The sequence below is a fragment of the Prinia subflava genome, chromosome 10 (genome assembly GCF_021018805.1).
Source record: "Prinia subflava isolate CZ2003 ecotype Zambia chromosome 10, Cam_Psub_1.2, whole genome shotgun sequence".
In the NCBI taxonomy this organism is placed as follows: Eukaryota; Metazoa; Chordata; class Aves; order Passeriformes; family Cisticolidae; genus Prinia; species Prinia subflava.
The window spans coordinates 14,042,632-14,056,502 of NC_086256.1; the positions used below are offsets into that span (position 1 = coordinate 14,042,632).

Sequence of the window (13,871 nt, forward strand, 5' to 3'; positions counted from 1 at the left end):
AAATCAATCGCCCCTCCCTTGTCCTCTACTCTGCTAACACACCAAGAATCCTTAGAGCAGAGACACTGCAAACTCAGAATCTTGTGATCATCAAATTACTATTACCAATTGGTGGTTATCTCTTTTTAACAACAACCACAAGGAATTCTGCCTCACTGATTCAGACAGGAATTGCTTTGCCATGTTAAGAAGGCAATGTAACCACAGTAAAAATTAATCCATTAAAAACATATAAAACAGCTTTTTGTTAGCACTGCATTTTCTGGGGCATTTTGTTCAGTGTAAGGAATGTTGAAGACAAGTAGGATGTGCTCTCAACCTTCAGGTAATGAAATTTAACCTAAATTAATGAAATAAGAAAACAAAACAGGAAAAAAGAAAAATTTTGGTTATTACATAAAAACAAACAAGCAAACACTAAACCAAACAAACAAAAAACCAAAAAGGAAAACCAAAAAAACCCCACACCTCCAAACCAGTTCTCTGATAAATTATTGAATCCACAGGTACACTTTCTATACTTTCTTACTTAAATTCCTTTCCCCAGATGAATTCTTTTCAATTTAATCACAAAATATTTTTTCAATTATTTGAAATGACAGAACAGAAAAAACCAAAACAGTGCTCTGTTGATACAACTCAAAATGATGCTTCACTGCTGAGCTGGGTTACTTTACAGAAAATTTTCCTCCAAAATGTCTAAGTGCTGACATGGAATGAATGTCTTCATTCATCACTATTCACAAGAGAACTTGCTTGTTAAGGGGTTTGGGGCAGGGGAGGGAGGGCAGGGAAGGGGGAGGCAGGTGGATGTTTGGATTTTGGTGGGGTTTTTTCCAGTTGTTTTGTTTCTAACCAAGCAGCTACTTCCAATGGCAGTTTCTTGACAATGCTACTGAAGCTGTAAAATAAGAGTATCTTGCTAACATATTATTTGCATAGAAAAGAGTTCATAGCTAAAACAAGAAAAATATCTTGGAACTTCTATTAAAAAACTAAAGTAAAACTATGCATGCATTTATTAGTTAGGCCTTCTGTTGAAGTTATAATTGTACCTTGTCAGTGATCTCTACCAAATCTTCAGTGTGTTTCTGGTGTCTTTTTGTTGTCCCTCCCCTGCCCTAGGAAGTTCTTGTATTATTGTGTATCATTATGTTGTTCCCATGAGCCCTTAGAAGAAAGGTATTTGAATAATTTTAGGAGGCTGTCATCCCTCTTGCTAGGAGGGAGAAAGATAATGTGTTTTTTCCTCCTGTAAGCACTCAGTGATCCCAACAAAAACAGCATTGCAAATTGGAACTACAAACAACACAGAACTCCCTGTATGCTTGGCTAATAGCAGTGGTAAAAATCTCTGTTAAGGACTTTGAGAAATAACCTTGCAATCTCTGACATCTGCATCAGCTAGAGAGATAAAGTTACAGCAAGTCCTAGGTTAACATATTCTCAACAAAATCCTCTAAACCTCAATTGCCATGGAAACTACTTATCCTTAAGGCAGAAAGGATAGCTGAAATATTTTCTCTTGACAAAATTGGGAATGAGGCCAGAAATATATTGTGCATAATGTGCCTTTGATCTTTCATTTACATCTGTGTTAAACAGAAGTTATCTCAGTGAAGCAAGTTAAATTGCAGAACAAAATTTGTTTATAGGACAGAATAAGGTTTAAGACATTCTCTAGTTCTGGTTATTTCTAGGTACTTTTTTCCATTATCTTCCTATATTTATGTTAACAGATTTCTTTTTGCCTTTACTAGTGAGAGAAACATAATAATGATAAATAGAATTTGTATATAAAATTAGTACACATCAAGCTTTGAAAAAATGCTTGGGATTAATGGAACTAATAGAACTAATCAGTCCTACTGAGGCTCAGAATTTTGCAGTCTGCGATTAAAAATGCCTCCAATTTAGACCAGGTCCCCCCAGATCCCTGAGTACTCAATTCCTATAAAACACTGTGTAGTCTTTGCTGTGCAGAAACATTTGCACACCTCTAAACAATGAAAATCAGCTCAGGAATAGAAAACCTCATTTCTGACTTTATGTAAATTAAATCTCCAATTTGCTGTAGGAGTTCTTGTTTCATTTTAACATCAAGTTTTAACAGACTTCAATGAAACAAAAATAACTTTTGGGAACATTACCACCAAAACGCTATGGTTCATAATAAGCAGATGGTCCCCAAAACTAAAGTCACTATGAGCAGAAGTCTGAATGTGAAAGTGTGCACATGGGCAGGCACTGCTAGGCTGTGTTGTTACCTGCATTAACTAAACCCATCAATGTCTCATGTTTGCTCTAAGCTTCCCACTCTGACAGCTAACTCGGTTAATAAATTACACTGCAGCAATAATCCCTATGAGATACACTGATTTTATCTGCAGGTTCACTGTCTGCTGAGCACTGAGCCCGGACACGTCGTGGGTTGAGAGAGCTGGGTGTGCTCTGCGCTGGAGCACGCTGAACTTGAGTATTGTGTGCAGTTTTGGGCACTGCAATGTAAGAAAGACTTTAAACTATTAGAGAGTGTCCAAAAGAGGGCAACAAAGGTGGTGAAGGGCCTGGAGGGGAAGCCCTGTGAGGAGCAGCTGAGGGCACCGGGTCTGCTCAGCCCGGAGGAGGCTGAGGGCAGAGCTCACTGCAGCCACAGCTTCCTCCTGAGGGGAAGAGGAGCGGCAGGCACTGATCTCTGCTCTGGGACAGGACACCAGGGAGTGGCCTAAAGCTGAGCCCGGGAAGGTTTAGGTTGGATATCAGGAATTTCTTCACCCAGAGGGTGGCTGGGCACTGGAACAGCTCCCCAGGGCAGTGGAACAGCACCAGCCTGGCAGAGCTCAAGGAGCGTTTGGACAATGCTCTCTGGCACACGGTGTGACTCCTGGGGTCCTGTGCAGGACCAGGAGCAGGACAGGATAATGCTCGTTGGTCCTTTCCAGCTCGGAACCCTCTGTGAGTCCGTGACCAACCTCCTCTCGCCCCGCCCCGCCCCGCCCTCACCGGGCCGCCCTGAGCGCCCCGCCCGCCGCGCGGGGCCCGTGCTGCGCGTGCGTGGCGCCGCCCGGCGGGGCAGAGGCCAAGGGTGAGGGGCCGGCCCCGCCCCGCGGCAGCAGCGCCATGGCGGCACAGGGCACCGGCCCCGTGCCGGGCAATGGCACCGCACCCGTGCCCGGGGATGGCGCCGGCCCGCCCGCCCCGGAGCGGGTGCTCTTCCCGCCCACCTTCAGCGTCTCCGAGATCAAGAACAAGCAGCGGCGGCACTTCATGTTCCTTCGCTGGAAGCAGCAGCAGAGGAAGGTGAGGCGGGCCGTTGCCGGGGGGCGTGGGAGGCCCGGGTGTGGCGGGTCTGGCTAACGGAGCGCTGTTCCTCTGCCCGCAGGAGAAGTTGGCCCTCAAGAAGAAGCGGAAGAAGGAGCGAGAGGCCCTCGGAGACAAAGTAAGGGCTCCGGCCGCAGGAGCCGGTGTGGCGGCGAGGCCGCTCCTGCCCCGCCGCGAACGGGGCTCGCCAGGGTGAGGGTCCCGCAGCTCTGCCCGGAGCTGGGGCTGCTCAGCTCCGTCCCCCTCCGAAGGGTTTGTCCACAGACTTCAGAGAAGCGGAGCAGTGAATGCAGTGAGGGTGATAAAACACTGCAGTTGGCTGCCTAGAGAGGTGGTGGATGCCCCGTCCCTGGAAATGTTCAAGGCCGAGTTGGAGGGGCTCAGAGCAACCTGGTCTGGTCGAAGATGTCCCTGCTTACTGCACAGGGCTTGGAATATATGGCCTTTAAAAGTTCCTTCCAGCCAAACCACTGTATGATTTTATGCTCTGTGTGCTGTGGTAGCCTTCAGAGACACTGTTGTCTAGCGGAGGTATCAAACAGCTGACTTCAGAAACCTTTATGCTCCTGTGTTAAATGATGCTGTAAACAGGCAGAGTGAGTTTTAAACTAATGACATAAAACCACTCCTGAAAAGTTGTCTCTGATATGATTTCTGTGACATTTGTCTTGCTATTATTAGGATTTATACTCTAATAGTAATTTCTGTATAGATTAAAACAATCAGATCTGACCAAACCATGCCCAAACCAGTTATCTGCTGAATTCCAAGCCTAGTAATGAACAAAGGTTTTGTTTCCTTTCCTGCACTGATTGAAGGTAGTCAGATATGAGTTCCTGTATTACAATGGACTCACAACAATAGTGTTATTAAACATTAAAGGCTATTAGTCATTAAATTCTAGATATCAAGGATAAAAAGTATTGCTGTTGAAAGCAGGATCCTTTTCTTCCATGGAAGAAATAAAAATGGAAAGAAAATTCCCCTATATTTTTGTTTTGTTTTGAAAAGTGACACTGTTCTAGTGGTGCTTCTCTGCATCTGATGCTCTCTGGTGTCCCAATACCTGTGCATATTTTTAGTCAAGGTTATAGAACATCTTTTTCAAAAGTTACATCAAATAAATAACACTTCCAATTCTATGTAGAAATACACACAATATCGTGGTAGTATGAATGTGGTATTTGCAATGCATTTATAATGACATGTGTTATGTTAATAAACTATGTATTTTAGGCACCTCCGAAAGCCGTACCAAAGACTATTGAAAATCAGCGAGTGTATGATGAAACCACTGTAGATCCCAATGATGAAGAGGTAACTGCTTTGATTTCTGCATGTGCTATTAAGTTCACAATTTTTTTCCTAAAAAGGGACATAAACTGATAGATAAAACTGAACATTCATCACTTCCCCATTAATCTGTTGATGAATTACTTTTTACACATGATGGGTTTACTAAGAGGTGATGTCATTCTTTCATTATCTGTGTTAAATAATTGCCTTTTGCATCACTGGTACTGGTAGTAAAAGCTGCCCATGTTCATCACACCAGATTCTTAAAAATGTGAAAACCACATGCCTTTGGGTGATTGATTACAGAATAGCTCTTGTGAATTGAAATTTAGATCAGATTGAACAGTTGTTCTTCAGTTATTTCATACATGGTGGATTTATAAAATTTCTGTTCTTCCAGGTTGCTTTTGATGAAGCGACTGATGAATTTGCGCCATACTTTAATAGACAGACAGTTCCCAAAATTCTGATTACAACATCAGACCGACCTCGTGGGGTACGTATCTTTCACTTGGAAACCAACTGCTTACAAGATACTAGGGTTTTCATCCTGTGATTGTTACATTGAAACTGAAAATAATAGCATTCACATGGATTTTTTTCTATCATTTCATTTAATACCCAACAATAACCTTGTATGTGTGTGTAATTTGTTGGTCTCTCTAGCACTGTTTGTTTCCTCCATTAAAAAACCCAACCTTGTGCATGTGTGCTTGTACTGAAATGATCAGCATTGCCTGATTTAAGAGATTACTGACATTTGTGAAAACCATAAAAGAAATTGTTTTAAAAATTAGAAAAAATGTGCTTCAAACAGTTTATCTGAAAACTGAAGACATGAGTTGAAGAAGAAATGGTTATATGGTATTTTGAGATGCTGTGAACTTCTTGGAAACCAGTGTCCTTTATAAATAATGAGTGTGGCAATTACGCTTTTTGCATTTTCCTACTTTTCTGTGATGGAGGAATGGAAAAAAAAAGTCCTTAAAAAAATCTCTGGTGTGCCGCAGTCTTTACTGCAAATAAATGTTTTTGCACTAACTGAATGAAGTAATTTAATAAAGTCATTTAATAGCTTATCTTCAAATCTTTATAGAGATACTAGAAGTAACATGTGCTTAGGGAGTGTAGCTGGAATGGCCAAGCCTCTGTTCTTTTAACAGCTGAATCCAGCGCTGAGTTGCCCACACTGCAATGTAACTCCCCTGTTTTGCAGAGAACAGTGAGGTTCTGTGAGCAGCTGGCCACTGTTATACCCAACTCACACGTCTACTACCGAAGAGGACTGGCTTTGAAAAGAATCATTCCACAGTGTATTGCGAGGGACTTCACGGATTTAATCGTCATTAATGAAGATCGCAAAATACCAAGTATCCTTTTGTGTATTTATCAGTGAAAGAAAACAATTCTGTCGTGTGCATCAGAGATCTGCTTTATTCTTGTTTTCTTTCTTTCTTGTCACAGTGCAAATTACAGAGCTAAAAATCACTGTGCCAACTTGAGTGTCTGATGGCTAATGGAACTTGGAATTATTAAAGGAAGCGTGTACATATGTTGGCACTTTTTTGTTGTTTGTAATGGAAGGATAAGCACTGTTATTATTTCAGTAAATTTAACAGGTTGATTAATTAACAAGTTTTTCTGACCAGGAAGATCCATTCTGTTTTTCTGGCTAGATAAAACATCCCAAAATTGTTAAATGAGAAAGCAGTAGAGGATAAGCCTTGTTAGGAATTGAAACAAAACGTAATGGACATCCTTCAGAAATCTAGTTAACTAGTTTGGGAATGTGTGTTTGAACATACAACAAAACCTTGGGCATACATTATGGATCTAATCCTCTAATGTAATACTGCATTTTCCATAGAATGTTCCTCTGTGACTTACATTCTCAGTTTTACCAGCCTTTTTCTTTAACTTGGTGCACAGATGGTCTTGTTTTAAGTCATCTGCCTGATGGTCCAACTGCTCATTTCAGAATGAGTAGCGTGCGTTTGCGTAAAGAAATAAAGGTGAGACTCAAAAAAATTTGAAAACTGGGTTATCTGTTGGTTAATAATAAATACATCCAGTCTACTTAAACTGTCAAAACTGCATTTTGATATGATTCAGCTTGATCTTGTAAATGTGGTTTTTTGGTAAGCTAATGGGAGGCTAAAGACTACTGCATTCTACTTTATAAGCAGCGTATTTCCATTTTCAAGCTTATTTGCTGTATTTCTTTAACTGCCAAGTATTTTATAATCTGAGTCTGACAAGTATTTTTAAAATCATGTCATTAAACAGCAAATGATAACCTACATCAGTGGGATATAACCCATGTCTAGCATACACACAATAGGGTGTATAAAATCAGTAGTATAGGTTTCATTTGATGTAGTTTGTCTTGAATAAAACCTAGTCCTTCTTGTCCCTATAGCCCTGACATCTCTTCTGTAGTATTGCTTACTTAGCCCTAAGTAATTTGCAGTAAAATGGGCTTTCTTCTTTGAAATAAGTAATCTCTAATTAGAGTTTTTATTAAAGAAAAGCCAATATACTCTGTCCCATATATCCCTAGTTGGTGTGAGTTCAGCAGGAATAGTCATATGATGGGTAGAACACATTATCTGCTGTAACAGGTCCTGCCAAGAGTAAAAAATGGTGCAGGAGAAAACATAAAATTATTTGTGCTTTTTCATTGAATTTATATTGTTGAACCAAAGCTCCTTATGTTACCAGCTGCTCCTCTACTTGTTTATGAGCTTAGGTCATGTTTGAAAAAATGATCAGGCCATGTTTTTGGCTCTGTCTTCCTATTTCAAACCCTTCTTTGAAAACACATGAAAATCCTTGTGCATTCAGTCTATTCCCTTTCATTTCAGCGCAAGGGGAAGGAGCCCACAGAACACGTCCCTGAGGTGATCCTGAACAATTTCACCACTCGCCTCGGCCATTCCATCGGCCGCATGTTTGCCGCGCTCTTCCCACACGACCCTCAGTTCATTGGAAGACAAGTGGCTACATTTCACAACCAGAGAGACTATATCTTCTTCAGATTCCACAGGTGATGTTTTCCACAAAACTCATTTACAAGTCAGAGAGAATACTCTTGTAACTTGATTCCTAATTTTAGTTATTTTCTTCCCCAAGATATATCTTCAAGAGTGAAAAGAAAGTGGGAATTCAAGAACTTGGGCCACGTTTTACCTTAAAGCTGAGGTCACTTCAAAAAGGAACCTTTGATTCCAAATTTGGAGAATATGAGTGGATTCATAAGGTTAGTAATGGTAATAGTCCTGCTTGGGGAAGCTAAATCTGACATGAAATGTAAACAAAAATCTTACCCTAGCAAACTAGTATAAATGCAGTTCTCAGTGTGGAAGTGTTTAACTGAAGTATTTAAAGGTATATTTTGAGAAACAGGCAAAGCAGAAACATTCTCCTGTATTTCAAATCAAAAATAAAAATAGCAAGGATTATGAATGTCAATGCACCATACCTACTTATTTGCAACTCCACTGTACCATAACTACATTACACTGTCTGCCCTGCTTGAAAATGGAGTGGTTGTCCTTGTTTGTGTTTGATCCTGTTGCATGAACTTGCTGGTAAACAACTTTTCTTTTAAATTCCAGCGTCGAGAAATGGACACAAGTAGAAGAAAATTCCACTTATAAGTGAAATCTGCCAATTGCTGGTGACCAGGAGTACAGCAGCTGCTTTGAACTACAGATGATCTTGAATTCCTAACTAATGATAATGATACTGAACAGTATCTGTCTGCAGAAAGACAAACAGCAAATATTAAAACTTTCTACAGCAGCAGATCAAATAGGATGTGCCTCTCTTCCTGGCTGTAGCCAACACGACAAGGACAGTGACTTTTTCTAGTTTAGCAGGAAAAACTATGGCCATGTTTGAGCAACTTGTCATTTAGCTATCACTAAGGATTTGCCGGAAGTGCTGTGCTGTAAAAACAGATCATGCTTTACAACATCAAAGATACCAAATATGTTTCTTAAAGAAATTTTCAAAATAAAATATTTATAGTTTTACAGCTTTGTTTTATTTTTTTCTGTTAAGCCAGACATCTTCAGTTAATCAGGTAAGAGACAAATACTTTTGTATTATTTCTAACTTACAGTATGCTGTTCCCTGACAGTATTGGAATAGTTTTCCAAAAAGGTTCTCCTATCCAGAGAACATAGAGAAGGCAGTATGCAATCCATGAAATCCATGGTATTTTATTTCATTAGCATTTTGCATAAAATAGGCATGTTGCTGAAGTTACAAAAACTCCTACAGGTGTCTCTTCTGTAAATATCACATTGACAAGAGGTCTGTATACCCAAAGCAGTTGAAAGGAAACAGATGGGAAAAAAATTTGTAAAACCCCCTTACAGGAAGTACATAAAACTGTCATCTAAAAATGAGTGACTGTATGAGGTCTCTGAGCAGGGTTTTCCCCATTACAATTTTAAAAATGTTTCTTCAGCCTCACAGCAACACTCGAGTTGGTATTACATGCACATAAACTACTCTTTTGCCTTAAGTTACCACATTCACTGGCAGCTAGGAGGTCAAGTTTTCTTTGAGCTACTTTCTTTTCATATACAGCTGTAAGTGCTTTTTCATATTTACCTAATGAATAAGAAGGCACAGAGAGTAAGTTATCTCCTAGGGTAGAATTACTCATTAAGATAAAGAACAATTTACTTTGACTTAACATGATGTTTATCATATAGCACAGCTGTATAGCTGAATTATAAACAGTCCAATTTTTTTTTCTGTTCTACTTTTAAGTGCTGGAACCTCATTGTTCTGAAGGACTGTTAACCCCAGGCAGACTTACAGCAGCAGAGAATGTTTCTCTGCTCTCCAGCTGCTACAGTGATGCATGTGAGGTGCTAGCATACACCAAAGTTAATCAAATTCTTAGAGTAACTTCAAGGCCAGACTAAGTCAAGACACTTTTATTTTTTGCTTGGCGTATAAAACTGATTCCCGTATGAAACAGAAATACGTAACTAGCGTACAGTTCATCTGGAGAGGTAGATGGTAAGAAGTTTGACGACAGTAGCACTTTTAGAGTTAGATTTGGCACGTTAAAGCTAAGCTTTTGTACAGACTTCAAACCAGGCCACTCCTTGAGGCACTCTGCTCATACACACATCAGCAGGTAGGAAAAGATGCTAAAAGATCTGAAAAACAAAACCAAAGTCTAGTTAGAAAGGTATCACTGCTAAATGAAGCAGAACTCCTAAGAACAGGTTTCAGAATATGCCATAGACAACTATTTAGGAAAAAATATCCTCCTTTTCCACAGCTGCTTTATGAAATATTAGTTTAAAAAATAAACTCTTAATGAAGCCATCCCTCAAGATACAAGAAGGTAATCAAAGCTCTTAACAAAATAACTGAAGCTTAGTGTCTCCTGGAAGCCAAGCTGCTAAGTGGAAGGATAGAAGAAGCTGTTCTCAGTCACTCTGTGGTTGCATAAACACCAGGTTTTGCCTTTGAAAAGCAGGGAATTTGTTGTGTAACTAAGAAATTACACTTCCTCTTCAGTGAGGTGGTGCTGACTGTGCAAACACAAACACTATTGGCTCATCAAGAAAACACAAGGAATCACCTCTTTGCAGGAAGTGCCTGCAACAGATCCTGCGAAGTGAAGGAGTTTCACATATAAGTAGTGTAACTAAAACACAAGCTGAGTTCTAGTCCAAAGGCTATAACTGGGAAAGAAAATATTAAGCCTTTTAAGTCCTGTGTATGCAGGTGTTGTGTGAGACACAGGAAACATTGTTTCCCTACATCCACATCCAGGAATTACTTTTCCTTAGCAAACCTCAGTGGGGAATTGTATGTGTCACCGATCAAGTACAGTTTATTTGGCTTTGGGTAAGTTATCAGTCTATAATGCTTATAGATGATCTGATTTCTTCCTTGGAGTAGTGCTTACTCTACACAAGTGTAGCATCCAAGAGTATTTTTAAAATAACGTTAGCTGGCAAAAATTCCTAATAGAAGTAACTTTAAAAGCTCCAAGAACTCTAAAGCCCATTTCAGTTATCCTGTTGTAATTCACTGCTCAAAACAATGTGGGAAATGTTTTTGCTTGTTAAAGAGTTAAGGAACAACTTCTATACTGTTTCAACTCTAGTCTTTAAACATGGTTATTCTGCTAGTACACACATCTGGAACATTTTCTACAGTCTGCTCGAGGGAAGAACAATTTTAATAATTCAATCTGATTGTGGTCACCTTTCTATAAAGCTGCCTAACAGCACCATTTAAATCTAACAAACTACAGTTCTCTGGATGATGTAAGTCAGCTACACAACCAAAATTTTTCAAGGTTAAGACTCACTAGTTCACTATCTATTGTGAACTACAGCTGTGTATCAGGTGCTTTGAAACAACATCTATGCTCTCATTTCCAACAGATCCAAGTCAAGGGGCAACAGGAAAAGGGAACATGGTAAAATCATCATGCCTTCACTGTGGTCAAAATAACCAAGTTATTGTGACTCTGAGTTTTGGTGAAGCATTGTGGATCTAAAACTCACCTTTCTAGAAAGGTTAGCCTAAAATCTAATCATCAAAATGCCAGATGAGTGAGCAGTCTTCCTGGTGACAGCAGTAATGCTAATGAACCTACGAAAACTTTGAGATGAGTATTCCACTGTTTCTAGTTATTTAAACTGCTACCTCTGTATCTGTAGTAGCTTACTTGAGTGGAGTATGGGCTTCTAAAAGTACACACTTTAAAAAGTATGTACTTTTTTCTTTTGGCAGAGAAGGCATCTCCCCCCCACAGTGACCAGTGCTCTCCCTGGGGCACCACCACCACTAATCTGGTTTTGGAACTGTTCTTTAAGAACCAAAGTCTGGTTAACCTGCCACAATCAGGATTCACCACTTATGCTGTCAGGCAATTAATTCTATGTGAGAAAAGGAAAATAATACCCTTACAGAGAGGAAGATACAGCACAATTACCGTTCAGCTGGGTTAGTCTAAATAGCAGCTCAGAGGTAGCTGGCCCCACTACTTTGCTAGAACAACAGAAACTGGTGGAAGCTTTGCAACAGCAAAGTGTTAACTTTGAGAAAAACTCATATCTATGGCCAGCACGTGTCCACTACAGAGCTGTGACCACAAAAGGGGAGAAGAGACCAAAAATGGGGATCTAGACCAACATCAGCTGTGTAAGTCAGATGTTTCTGAGTGCCTTTCATACAGCCTGTCTCATTCAAATGACAAAAGAGTTTATGAATTGTAATTCAAGAACTTACCACTGAAAGAAACTGAAGTAGTTCACATAATTACAAAAATGAACAAACTTTCTGGGGTCTGAATGGATTTGTACTTGATGATACTCCCGTCAGTAGGGGATCATGTTGTGCATTCTGCAGGCAGAATTGCTTCAAGTCAGCTGCAGCTTGAGAAACCTAGTTATAATAAAAGGTGACATTAGAATTCACTGAACACTCTTTACTGAGGATGTGGGTTTTAGATTGAAAAGTATAAAGATTACTACTAAATGATTCCACAATACAGCTTATGTAGATTTTATGCAAAAATTTCATTGTAGTTTTTTTGTTTCTTGAAGACAAGAAGATGAACAATGTAACAATGAGAGCTGATTTGGATGTTTTAATTTCCATGTCAAACTTCTAAGTATGAAGGGTGACACATGAGCAAGATCTTGGAGATGGCTTTATTAAATATATGAAGATCCTTGTTCTAGCATAAACAACTTAAAAATACTGTCTGAGATTTAACATGTTCTACTCGACTGAACTGGCTTTTCAGGCTCCCTTGGAAAGACATCCTCATGATGAGATAATGGGGTTCTGAGCACCCTTATAAGGGTGTTTTGGCACCTTCCTAAAAACAGAACGGTGAAAAATTCCTTGTCTTGCTTTTCTTTGCTGAAACTCTGAATTCCTAAAATAGAACGCTCAAAGTTTCAAAAAGTTGTATCTTGCACTGACACTTGGTATCTGCAGTTTGCCCGGTTTCTCTGCCGTGCCAGGCGCGGTCTCACCCCAGCCCGGCACAAGTTCAATGCACTTCGTGTGCCTGGCAGCGACATCTCCATCTTGCCGCGCTGGGGCCAGCCCAGCCTGTTGTGCGCCCCGGCCCGGGCGCCTCTCCCCAGAGCCGACGGAAGGCGCTCCCCGCTCCGGGGCACGAACGGGCAGCGCGGGCCGCGCCCATCGCCCCGGGGGAGCGCTTCGGCCGGGGAGCGGCCCCGGGGCCCGGGGGGCGGCGGCGAGAGAGCGGCCGAGCCCCGGCCAGGGGTGGCGGCGGACGGACCGGCTGCGCTGCTGTTCCGGGCTCGCCTCGGCCGGGGAACGCCGACGGAGCCCCGGGAGAAGCCCGGGCGCCGCCGCCCAGCCGGGTCGGCGGGGCAGGGCGGGTCAGAGCCCGCGGCCCCGGCCCGGCCCCAGCGCAGCGGGCGCGGCCCCGGGGCGGTGAAATGGCGGCGCGTCCGCCCCGTCCCGTCCCGTCGCGGCTCCGCGCTCACCTTCACGCGGGTCACACTCGCCTCCAGGCGCAGCTGCTGCACCACCTTCTTCATGGCCGCCACGTTGGAGGAGCCCGACATGGCGCGGCTGGCGGCGGGCTGGCCTCGGACTCGCGGCACTCCCAGCACAACTTCCCGGCACGGCCACAACTCTGGAGAGCGGCGCCTGCGCACCCGGGGCCGCGCGGGCGGGGCGGCTCCGTGTGCCGGGACGGGCCCGCCCGCGGGCACGGAAACAGCCCCGCTCCCCGCACCCCGCTGTGGTCCGCAAGAGCCGGCCACTTTCACTCCAAGGTGGCGAATCCTGGTGACAACATCCACTGGGCCCCTAGTTAGTTCGGAGGTTATTTTGAGGTGCAATGAATGAAGTTCCTAAGTTAGTTCTTTTCGGCGGTTTGAGTGTTGACTGTAGCCTGGAGGATCAGTTTACTCGTCCTAATTCATTGCAGAAAGTGCTCGGGAACAGCAGTGAAGCCTGGAGCATGGGGTGACATCAGGTACTGCAAAGTGCAGCATCTCCCTGCACAATGGCAGGAACGCCTCTGTGCCCGCGGTGCCTGCCTGTGGCCGGGAATGACCGTGTGAGTGACGGGCTCTCACACTCGGGTCATTTGTGGGAGCTTGCAAGCAAAGACACAGGTCCTGTTAAATAGGTATTTCCCTCTGGCATGAAGAAATCCTAATTCCACAGCGCCAGGGTGAGACTTGGAAGGTCCAGTCACTGGTGCTCAAGAACAG

At 42.4% G+C, this 13,871-nt stretch overlaps 2 protein-coding genes across 2 annotated transcripts; one reads left to right on the plus strand and one right to left on the minus strand.

The window, feature by feature from the left end:
- Positions 1–3,070: 3,070 nt before the first annotated feature.
- On the plus strand, positions 3,071–8,969 carry RPF1 (ribosome production factor 1 homolog). The gene is made up of 9 exons (XM_063407388.1): positions 3,071–3,300; positions 3,383–3,439; positions 4,558–4,638; positions 5,018–5,113; positions 5,834–5,987; positions 6,547–6,629; positions 7,482–7,663; positions 7,750–7,876; positions 8,235–8,969. Exons 1-9 carry the CDS (start codon positions 3,121–3,123, stop codon positions 8,274–8,276), a joined length of 1,002 nt encoding a protein of 333 aa, XP_063263458.1. The 5' UTR covers positions 3,071–3,120; the 3' UTR covers positions 8,277–8,969.
- Positions 8,970–9,557: 588 nt separating this feature from the next.
- On the minus strand, positions 9,558–13,308 carry GNG5 (G protein subunit gamma 5). Its single transcript, XM_063407391.1, has 3 exons — positions 13,134–13,308; positions 11,896–12,051; positions 9,558–9,800 (listed from the first exon to the last, which is right to left on the minus strand). Exons 1-2 carry the CDS (start codon positions 13,212–13,214, stop codon positions 11,926–11,928), a joined length of 207 nt encoding a protein of 68 aa, XP_063263461.1. The 5' UTR covers positions 13,215–13,308; the 3' UTR covers positions 9,558–9,800; positions 11,896–11,925.
- Positions 13,309–13,871: the final 563 nt, after the last annotated feature.

Coding starts and splice junctions, on each gene's coding strand:
- RPF1 (XM_063407388.1), top strand. CDS start 3,121: ATGGCGGCACAGGGCACCGGCCCCGTGCCGGGCAATGGCACCGCACCC. Junction 5,114..5,833: donor CATCAGACCGACCTCGTGGG/GTACGTATCTTT, acceptor CCTGTTTTGCAG/AGAACAGTGAGGTTCTGTGA. Junction 7,664..7,749: donor ATCTTCTTCAGATTCCACAG/GTGATGTTTTCC, acceptor TTCTTCCCCAAG/ATATATCTTCAAGAGTGAAA.
- GNG5 (XM_063407391.1), bottom strand. CDS start 13,214: ATGTCGGGCTCCTCCAACGTGGCGGCCATGAAGAAGGTGGTGCAGCAG. Junction 12,052..13,133: donor CGAGTGTGACCCGCGTGAAG/GTGAGCGCGGAG, acceptor TATTATAACTAG/GTTTCTCAAGCTGCAGCTGA.